Consider the following 11181-nt stretch of genomic DNA (forward strand, 5'->3'; position numbering starts at 1 on the left):
GGGCTGCCACCACCTCCCGTCCTCACCCCTATGGCAGCTCCACGTTTGCATTATCTACTCAGCAGGGCTGGGGGCGCCTGGAGGAGGCACTGGTCCTGCGCCCTGGCGCCGGGCAGCTGGGAGCCCGCTGAAAGTATGTTGAATCAATGAACCACGAATAAAAGAGAAAATTGTCCTCAACCTGACCACAGCGGGGGCCCGGAAGGGTTGAGGGCGTGATCAATTTGACGGACGGGCCCTCAACCCACTGCGAGGAGCTGGCGGGCCGCTCCGCCCATGCCCCACCCACCCGCGGCCGAATAAGGGCGCGCGGAGCATCGGTCGGCGCCAGCTGTTGAGCTGGCTCACCTGCGACAGGTGCTCCAGGCGGACCTAGACGAGCGAGGACCCGCATGGGGCCTGGCGCTGCAGGGAGGATGCTGCGCGAGCGGACCGTCCGGCTGCTGCACGGGAGCCGCGTCGAGGCGGTGTACGTGCTGGGCACGTACCTCTGGACCGACGTCTACAGGTGAGCGAGGCCACCGCGCGGGGGCTACACCTGCCTCCGCCCCCGGGGCTCGCAGGAGATCTCGGCCGCGGAAATCCCGAGACCCTTTCGGGACTCGGGGACGCACGGACAGCCTTCCTCCAGCCCCAACTGCCCCTCGTCCGGGGGCCTCCCGCGCCCAGAAATTCTAAGACCCTCACCCAGAACCCTGACAGCCCAAACCCTGCGTCAGCCTCTCCGAAATCCGGAGACCCTCCCAGACACGCTGACACAGCCCCAGCTCCCTCCCTACCCCTTTCCCCGGTCCCTCTCCCCCGCACCCTAGTCTTCCAACCGCCTGGCCTTCTCCGGCACCCAGGGCAACCTCGGCACCTCCTCGGCTTCCCCGCCAGCCCCTCCCGTTTCACTTCCCCCCTCGCTCCCCAGAAAGTCCCTTCTTCCTCATGCCTTCCCCTCCCCCTCGGACCCTCCAGGCTCACCACCCACCTCAGCCCAGCCCCTCACTCGACTCCCAGATCCGCGGAGCCTCCTCGGGGATTTGCTGCGAGCTGCCCTAGGGCAGATCCTGGCCCTGGGGGTTGCTCAGGCTCTGATTTCGCCCCCTGGGGGCTGCTGCTGGTTGCCTGTCCGCAGACACTGGCTGTGAGCTCCGTGTCCCCAAATGCCTTCCTTCGACTTCACCCCGGGGTCAGCTGAGGGTGCGGAGATTGCGGGGTCTTTGTCAGAAGGGCGCCCCTGATTGAGCACCCCGTTCCCCCACCCTTCTTCTGTCCACGAACTTGTTGGGGGGTGGGAATTCTGAGATGGCAGAGTGTGGGGGGTGGATGGAGGGCCCCACCACTACCCCCCAGCCCCCAGGAAGCAGCCCAGTCCGATGATCCATCTCCCTGGAGAATGCGGGGCCGGCCAGTGACTGGTGTAGATGAAGCGGTGGAGGGAGTCCCGGTGGGATTGTGCAGCCCCCTCTATTCCAGACATGAAATGTTCCCCACGGCCAGGCTGGGAGGGGTCCGTGCTGACAGAGGGGAGCATGCAGGACTGGGCTGGGACCTCATAACTTGGCTGGGTTCCCTAACCTCTCGGTGCCTTGAGCTGAGCTGGAGGTGCCAATGTGGCTTATGGCTCCCAAAATCATTGTCATCTGGAGCGCCCTGCCTCTCTCAGGCCCCCACCAAACCCCGTCCATGTGTCTTCCCACACACCCTCCCCAGCCCATTCTTTCTGTCCTCTTCACTGGCCCTGGCAACCCTGCCCAGCCAGTCTCCTGCCACCTACTCAGCAGGCACTGGCCACGAGGATACCATCAAGCCCCAGCCTCCTTCCCGGAGGACAAAGGGCTTGGTCGCCTGCAGACCAGATACCCTCTTCACGCGTCTGCCCCCGGCCTCGGTTGCCCCACAGTAAATCTCAGGGGCAGTTTCTGAGGGTTAAAACACAGCAGTGGGGTGTGGTCCAGTCCTCAGCAGTCTGGGTGAGCTCCCCTCCTTTCCCCACCCCCAGTCCCTAACTGGGCACTGCCAGGGAGCAGGCCGGGAGCCAGGAGGCTCAAGCCTCTAAGCCTCAGCTGTCACCATACCCGCCTGTTTATTCACTGAGGCACTTTTTGTGCAGCCTGAAAGACTAGCATGGTACTTCCGGGGGGGCGGGGGTAAAGAAGGGGGCCATGCTCAGTCCCCCTGCCCTCCCTCTGTCCTGGCAGAGTGAGACCCAGCCCAATTGGGGGCAGGGAGTGTAGGAGGTGTGGACTCAGCCTCCCTCTGGCAGGGGGCAGAGGTGTGATGATCCCCTTTGTCCTTTCTCAAGAAATCGGCCGCAGCCACAATGACCCACACCTCCCACCTGCTCTGCACTTAAGATTCTCCACCACCCCCAAGAGAAGTAGCAGAGTCAGACCAGTGCCGGCCAACAGACATGGAATGCAAGCCCCCAGCAGAGCTACCCGTGTGATTTAAATTTTCTAGTAGCCACATTTTTAAGGTTAAAATAAACAGGTGCAATTAATTTTAATAATATACTTTATTTAACCCAAAACATTAGCATTTTAATCTATAATCAATATAAAATTATTTGTAAGATAGTTTACATACTCTTTTTCATATTACGTCTTTGCAATTCGGTGTGTAAATCACATCTCAGAGTGGACGCGCCACATTTCAGATGCTCGATAGCCACCCGTAGCCAGTGGCCACTGCACCGAGCAGCGCAGGTCTCGAGCAGCGTTTCTCATCCTTGGCACTATCCCAACGTGGACCGCACAGTTCTGTGCTGTGGGGGCCAGTGCCGTGCACTGTCGGGTGGTCAGCAGCATCCCTGGCTTGTGGCTGGGCTGCTCCTGCTGCCACCACTCTTCATATTCGTAGTGGTAAAGGCTCCTGTCAGCATTCGTAGCAGCAGGAGCCACTAGTGAACACTTGACCGAGTGCATTATCTCCTTCCGTCCTCACCATAGACCTTGGAGGTTCTGCTGGGATCGACCCGTTTCGTAGATGAGGAAAGTGAGTGAGGCTCAGAGAAGTGAAGCCATTTGCCTGATGTCATACAGGACTCAGGTCCAGTTCTGTCTGACTCAGAACTCATACTGTTAACCTCCACTCTGTCCTGTGTGACCCCAAAACTGGCAGTTTGAACTGGATGACCCTCTCAGCTTGTGTCCCTTCCACCCTCCACCTGGGCCACGAGCCCACCGCCCCCAAAGGCTTTACCCACCCCCATTCAACCCTCTCTTTCCCACTGAGTCCTTCCCCACCCAGACACAAGTCCTGACTCAAGACCCCACATGACGCTCCCCAGGGTCTCCGAAGAGACACCAAGGAACAAGGCCTAGTGGACCCTGGGCCGGTTACTTAGGGACTGGTGTCTTCACCCCTCACTCCTTCTGAGTCACGGAGGTGAGAGAACAGGACTCAACACCCACCCCCTTTCCCAAGGGCCCTGGACCCCCTCTCCTGAGATGCACACATAGCTTCCCTCCCCTCCGGACCCAATAGGGGCCTCACCCGCCCCGTCCCCAGCAGACCCTGTGGTCCACCCACCCTCTCCCAGCAAAACTGTCTCTTTGGGGCTGGACGCCCGACTCTGACTCATTCTGAGCACTAGTCTCCAGCAAGCTACAAGCAGATACACAGAAAAAAGGAAGTGGGATTTCTTTTTCTGGAGATTCGCGTCGAGATAGTTCTTAGAGGTGTTGCTATTTCCCTCTACTACTTCCACTTGTTCTTATCGTCAGTCCAGCATGTGTGCGCCTTATCCACACAATCTTCCCCACGGTCTCTTTACTCAGCAGCCGCGTCTTCACTGGGGCTGGCCTGGGTCCCAGTCTGATTCCGGCTTGACTTTGGGGAGGAGGCGTGGAGTGAGTGGTGCCTCGGGTTGCTCTCACCCTCACCTCTGGTGAGTGATGTATGTATTCCCTGCGCGGGAGCCAGGGGCACCGCAGGATCTGCAGGGATTAGAGAAAGGGCAGCCTCAGAGTGAAGGAATGGGGTGATCCCACTGTCCGACTCCCCCACTGACCCGCAAGCCAGCCGTGGGGACAGCTTCTCCTGTCCCTCCTTCAGCCTATGCATCTGTCCAAGGAGCAGGTGTCCCCTTGTCCCTGGTGGAGAGAGGTCGGGATCCATATCATGAGATCTGCAGGAGATGATGTTTACAATCGTCTCTTGCCTCTGCGGGGCAGTCTCCCGGTTACATCTGACCTCATGGTGAGCCTCTGAGGTGGGAGCTAGGGGTACTCTCTGCCCCCTTTCCCGGGAAACCCCAGGCAGAAGCTTGCCCATCACTCTCCGGCAGGAGACAGGAAGGGAGTACCAGGACAGGAGTTCCTAGACATCGGCACAGGAAAATGCTGGGAAAGCCAGAAACGGTGCAGCATGTGTCACATCTCAGGGAAGAGCCTGGAAAATCTAAATTTACCCCCCTCTTACTCCCTCGACTCCCTCCTAGACTTCCTCTCTCTGTCTCTTGGTTGGTGTGAGTATTTTAGAAAGGATCATTAGGAAAAAGGCCAGAGAGAGTCTGCAATCCAGCCTGAAGCGACGAGGACTTGGGGTGCCATGGTCTCCCCTTCCCATAGAGTGCCAGGCTCCCCCTCACTGATCCATCTACTGCCGACTCCCCTGCACACACTCCGCTCCAGCCACGCTGGCTTGGGGATGCTATTGGCCCTTGAACGCACCAAGTTCATGTTCACTTCAGGGCCTTTGCAGGTGCTCTACCTCTGGAGCACTACCCGCTAGACCTCTGCAAGGCTGACATTCACCCGTCGAGTCTCAGCTCAAATGTCCCCTCCTCCACGCACGTTCCTTGACTACGCCCATTTCATGTGCCCCGCCCTGAGCCCCAGGCTCTCTCTATTTCATCTCAGTTTTTTTCCTTTGCAGATATTATTATTATTTACTTAATCCTAGCTACCATTTACCGAACACTCATTCTGTACCAGGCAGCCTTCTTAGTGCCTTGCATGTTCATATCACGTGTATTTAATAATTTACGTGTGTTTAAACCTCACAACAACTTTATGAGTTGGGTGCTATTGTTGGCCCCCTTGACAGCTGAGGAAAGTGGGGTAAGGAATGCTTGTCCAAGACGACACAGCCAGTTAATGGTGGCGGTGCAAAGCCCAGGCCCCTGACCACGCTGCCGGCCGGGCTACCTTTGGGGACTTGTGTTTTAGGCGTGTCCTCCTCCGCATTCTCTGCCCCGTTTCCATGCCCTTCCAGCCTTCGAGTCAATGAAGAGCTCCTTAGTTGAGAGAATGAATGAATGATATGACCTGTGATGCACGTGGACTAGCCTATCATTGGGCTGAGCTCTCCACCCCCAGCCTCAAGGGACAGGCACCGTTGGATGGGCCAGTGGAAGGTCAAGGGCATGTGGCCAAGCTTGGCCAGAGCAGCACTTCTCCTGAGAGAATGATGAGGAGGAATCAGGCCTGGTCAGGTGGCCACATAAATTAGAACAGCTCCCAGAGCCCTCAGCCCTAAAAAGGAGACCCTGCCAGAAACTGCTCCAGGGCTCAGGTTTCAAGCTAGTTCTCAGGGAGTGGCAAGGTTCTAAGAAGGACCTGGCACCCTGTGGTTCGAGCCCACAGGCCTCCTGCACAGCTGGGATCCCCAAGAGCCTTCCTTTCCTGCCTACAGAGTCCTGAGTCAGGGTGGGAGCCTGGTGGCAGGGGTTCACCCCAGCACTCACCCCCTCAGCTGGGCAGGCATGCCCATTAAATTTCGGGGAGGCCAGTTTTCAGAGGCGGCTCTCTCCTGCCCAGCTATACCAGTCCCTGTGCCCAGGGGCTTTGACTGGTCCCAGCCTGCTTGTCTCAGTCATTCATCCAAAAGCCCAGAACAGGAAGCTCGCCTTTGCTGTCCCCCTTCTGGCCCTCCGACTCCATCTTGAAAAGTAGTAGGGGGCTCTAGAGGTTACCAAGAGCTTCTCATTTGATCCTCTCCTGAGCCAGGCTTGCCTCTCACCCCACCCCCCACCAAGTGTCCCTTCCTGGAAGACCTTTCGAGAGGACTGTAACCCATCTCATCAGATCCTCTCCCAAGCAGGGAGCAGCGAGGCTCAGAGTTCGCCTCACGTTCCGCCGTTACTGTCCCTAGGACTCGGAGCAAGTGCTCAGCTTCCGTGGGCCTCAACATGCTCATCCATAAGATGGGCTGGCGTTTAGACAGACCTCATGGGGTTATCAAAAGGGAGGACCGAGATCAGGTGGGCCGAGGGCTCGGAACAGTACCTGGCACCTAATTCTCAGTAAGTAGTTGTCATGCGTTAGTATTGGGTTTATTATATGTTATTAAAACAAATAATAATGAGATGTGGCCTCAAAGAGTTTATAATGCTCATGGAAGAGAAATGTTGAACAACAGTTGTTAAGTGTTGCTTGAGGCACCAGCAAAGGGAGGAAGAGGTGAGTCCTGAATGATGGGATCAGGGAAGACTTCCTGAAGGAGGTGGCAATCAAGCTGAAGGATGGACAGGGGTTTCCAGTGTGACCAGGACATGCTCCGCAGGAGCACACCTACCCAGCAAGTAAGATGGGACACAGGGGGCGGAAAGGGCATAGGAATGTCAACGAGCTCAGCCTGGGCTTTAAATGCCAGGCTCAGGCGATGGACTTTGTTCTGCAGGCAGTGGGGAGTCAGCGAAGGTGTCTGGGGAGAGAGTGACCATAGATTAGGTTGTTTCTTCCTTAAGGAGAGGGCCCGGGGCAGCTGGAGGCACTGGTGCCTAGTGAGGGGGGCTGCTGAGGTTCTCAGGCAGAAAAGGAGGCTGGCTGAACAAAGGGACATAGTTGCCTCTACCCATCCCTGTCTGGGAGCAATCACCTGCCTCAGAAGTCCAGCCACCACGCCAGCTGTGAGGCCTCGCCTTCCTCCCCTTATACCTCACCTGGGGGTGCTCACCTAGGGTCAAATGCCAGGCTGGAACCCACACCCCACCCCGACAAAGACCTGAGGACAGGATGTCACGCCCAGGCTGCTGGAAGCTGGCGTTACCGCGGGGCTGAGCCCCAGCTGGTGCCAATAAGGCTCAGGGACGGGGGAAGAGCCGAAAGAGCCAGAGGCTGGGGAGGAGCAGGCACATCATGCCGTTAAGTCTGGGACTGTGGGGCCAGGCTGGTGACCTTCCCCACCGATGGAGCAAAGACCGAAGAGGTTTGGTGGCTCCCCGGCACTCGTGGGGCTAGGCAGATGTTAAGTCACAAAGCCCAGAATTCCCTCGGATTGGACTGAGTGAACATCCTCTTCTACATCTGATGCTGCTTTCAGGTCTAGCTCAAGTTTCCTTTGTTTGAAACCAACTGGCCATTTCTCTCCATTTATGGCCACCACCTGGTCCCAGACCACCATCATCACTCACCAGGACAGCTACAGTCACCTTCCCCCTGGTTCCCCTACTCCAAGTATTGCTCTCCTGAAATCCATTCCCCACTCTGCACCCTGGGTTATCTGTCTAGTGCAGAAATGACTATGCCACTCCCTGCCTAGAAGCCTTCAATGCTCTCAGGAGCAAGGCCAGCTCCTCACCAGGATCCAGATCCTCTCCTCCCACCCTCCCCTCCCCCTCACAGACTCCAGCCATGCAGACCTCCTTCCGATTTCTCCAACGTGCTGGGCAAACATCCACCTCAAGACATCACCCCAGCCGTTCCCGCCACTTGGAAATCTCTGCTCCTTTTCCTGCCCTCACTTTGTCCAATTCACTGGTTCTCAAATTGTGGTCCCCAGACCAGCAGCATCAGCATCACTTGGGAGCTTGTTAGAAATGCATCTTCTCATTCACAGTGTATATGTATATCAAGTCATCACACGGTACACTTCAAATACATACAATTTTATTTGTCAATTGTTCCTCAATAAAATTTGGGGGAAGAAAGAAATATAGTCACTGGCCACAGCCCAGCCCACCTGAATCAAAGACTGTGAGTGGCCACCAACCAGTATCTTAACAGGTTCTCCAAGTGATGCTGATATAGGCTCAAATGAAGAACCACTGGTCTAATTAAGTCTTGTCTATCCTTCAGAGTGGAAAGTTTAGACTTTAACTCAAATGCTACTTCCTCTAGGAAGCCTTCCTTGACTCCCAGATCAGGGCCTCATGTCACCTTATACCTCTCCTTTATAGCAATTCCCTCAACCGTAATCACACGATTAATTATGTAATTCATTGGAAATCTTTCTCTTGCACTAGAATATGTGCTCCATGGGCCCAGGAAATACAGTTTTCACCAACCTACCCCCAGCACTTAGAACTGTGCCTCGCACGTAATAAGTGCTCAATAAATACACGTGCAGTGAATAATTAATGGCGTAAGCAAAGCCCTCCTCTTCCAGCCCTTCCCGCGGCAAACATTTATATTTACTAGTATGCCCATACTAGGCCCGGTGCTGAAACAAGAAAAGACAGTCCCTCCCTCCAAGGAGCTAACTGCCAAAAGGGAAAATAAACGTGGGTACGAATCAACTGAGTTGGGTCTTCAAATAGGGATGGACAGTTGCCAGGCGGAGAAGTCAGGAAAAGTCTTACAGGCAGGAGGAACAGCATGTGCAAAATTCACAGCGAGATGGAATAATGCAGGGCGTTGAGAGGATGGAAGGTGTTGCAGAGCATGAGGCTGGAGAGTCAAACTGAGGCGTCACTGGGTGACAACTAGGCTAAAGAGTTTGGATTTTATCGTATGGATGGGCACCGAGGGACCACTGAATAATTTCAATCAGACAAGTCACCTGATCTTTTTTTTTTTTAAATCAAATAGAGTTTGGGAAACCAAGAAGGATGGATTCATTTATCCATTTATTCCCAAAGTATATATTGAGCTTGGCCATGTGCTGGGCAGAGCAGGCGTGATCACAGGAACTGGCAGTCCATCCTTCCATCCACCCTCTCTTTGCCTCTTTTCCATAAGCAGGAGATCATAGCCGCCACCACCTCCTACCAGTTTCTTGCCTTTGATACTGTCCTGGGCCCCTTCCTGCAGCCCCCAGGGACAACAGAGGTGCCCACAGCCCCTGGCTCTCAGGTTTCTGCGGGGGATTCTGAAAAGTTCTTCCCGGGGAGGGAGGCAGCCAACAGGAACTGCAGGGGACAATGGGTGCCTTTGTTGCTTCTGCCAGGGCCGCTCCAAGAATAGCTGTTTGCTCAGCTCCAAGCAGGGCTGGTGCTGGGGTAGTAAGTGGGTGCGGGGCTCCAGTGTGGGCCAGGCATTAACCCCCTGGGCCTCTGGGGCCTCCTCCAGTTTCTCGCTGGCCTGGAGGAAGGAAAGTGGCAGGAAGCATCACTTACATCACTATTCACAAAGTCCAGGTCCCAAACAATCATCCTGCCCTGTGAGTTTGTAAAGCATTTTTTTCTAAACAGAATTGTATGCAGAAACCCAAAATATAAAACCACATAAAATAAGCATGGCTCTAGCGGGGGCGTCCAGCAGAGAGAGCCCCAGATTTTCAGCACCTTCTCCCCACCCCTTTGCCCAGGACCTGCCCCCTCTGTGCTCTACAGACTCCAGCTACCTCTGACCTGGTCCAATCCTCTCATTTGGTACTTGATGATATGGAGAGAGGAGAAGCCTCTTGCCCAAGACCACCAAGCAGGTTGATGGTCAAAGCCAAGACTTGGCCTAGAGAATTGTTCCCCCGACCTGAGTCCACAATTGCCTGGGCTCTTCTGATTTTTACCAAAACCATATTCCACTTGTGATATTATTAACATTTTTCTTTAAATCAACTCACATTTTTCTCCTAATTCTGTTTTAAATGGATATCTTACATCCTTACCATAAATGGCAAGTCTTTATTAGTTGCTATAAAAAAATAACACATTTAATAAACACATAAATCTGTTAAACTGTTTGTCCATGTGACACCTAAAAACATCTTAATGTGTGCCCACTCTCGCCTTTGGGAAATGCTGCCTGGTGCTCAGCTCCACACTCAAGTCTCCCTCAGCAAGTCAGTGACAAATTGGGTTCGAACCTAGATCTTCTGCACATGTATCGTCTAATCTAGGGTTTTTGCTTCTCTTATTAATGGTTGTGGACAGAGGGCAGCAGGCCATAGCCAACAGGTGTCCAGCCTCAGATGAGCCCAGGTTCCCTGAGATAGACTGAGGAGCTTAGAAGGGGGAAGGGAAGATGGACAATCATTTGAAAGGCCCTAAGCTTGTTTATGGAGCTCCTTTCCTAGCACTGGGCATGAGCTACTGGACACTTCCTCTCCTGCCAATGCCTGGGACCAGTGGCCTTTGCCAGTGGCCTCTGCAGTTTGAGATCCCAACTGGTGGCCTCAACAGACTCATCCTCACGGCCTGGGCCACCCCAGGGTTTGAAGTACCAGACTGTGCTGTGGAACATCTAGACCTCTGGGCCAGCAGCATCAGCACTTCTCAGAAACATCACAGAAATGCAAATCCTCAGACCCTACCCCAAGACCTACTGAATCTGAAACTCTGGGGAGGGACCCAGCCATCAGTGTCGTGACAAGCCCTCCAGGTGACGCTGTTCCTGCTGCTGACCTTTGACAGCCACTGGTCCAAACCTCTCATTCAACCCTGGCCACCGTTCACATCTTCAGCTGCCCCAGCCACACCTCAGTCCTGCCAGCCAGACTCTCTGGGGATGGGCTTCACAAAGCTGTAGCCTTAAAATAAACCCTGAAGATTTAAGCAGCATCCCTGAGGATTCCGATGCCCAACCATAGTGGAGAATTATTCTGGAACCCAGGAGCACCAGGCTCTCAAAATAGAGGATATGCCTTTGAGGCAGACACTTGTACCTATGTCTTAGTCCCAAATCCCATGAGAATCCCACCTAAATCCATCTGAGCCCTCTTTGGGAACCTTCAGACTATGGGCTGGATTTAGCAAAACCATCAGCCTTGGGCACCTTCCTCTCCTGGTATCCCTGTGCTTCCTATTGCCTCCCGTTAAGCCAGTGTCTTAGGCGGCTTGAGCAGCTATAACAAAATAACATAGGTTGGGCGACTTAAAAGCAGAAATTTATTTCTCACAGCACTGGAGGCTGCAAGTCTGCAACCAGGGTGACAGTATGATCAGGTTCTGGTGAGGGCTCTCTCTTTGGCTTGCAGCCAGCCTCCTTCTCGCTGTGTGCTCACATGGGCTTCCTCAGTGTGCATGGAGATATTCTCTCTCTCTCTCTCTCTCTCTCTCTCTCTCTCTCTCTCTCTCTCTCTCTCTCTCTC

At 54.5% G+C, this 11181-nt stretch overlaps 1 protein-coding gene across 1 annotated transcript in view; it reads left to right on the forward strand.

The window, feature by feature from the left end:
• Nucleotides 1–416: 416 nt before the first annotated feature.
• The window catches only part of LOC105294400 (protein-arginine deiminase type-2), a 42505-nt gene continuing 31740 nt past the window's right edge, over nt 417–11181 (forward strand). The window contains exon 1 of the mRNA XM_011363603.1: nt 417–508. Within this exon, the coding sequence (XP_011361905.1) occupies nt 417–508 (92 nt within the window). The remainder of the gene's footprint in view (nt 509–11181) is intronic.

Source organism: Pteropus vampyrus, unplaced genomic scaffold (assembly GCF_000151845.1).
Source record: "Pteropus vampyrus isolate Shadow unplaced genomic scaffold, Pvam_2.0 Scaffold86, whole genome shotgun sequence".
NCBI classification, from domain to species: Eukaryota; Metazoa; Chordata; class Mammalia; order Chiroptera; family Pteropodidae; genus Pteropus; species Pteropus vampyrus.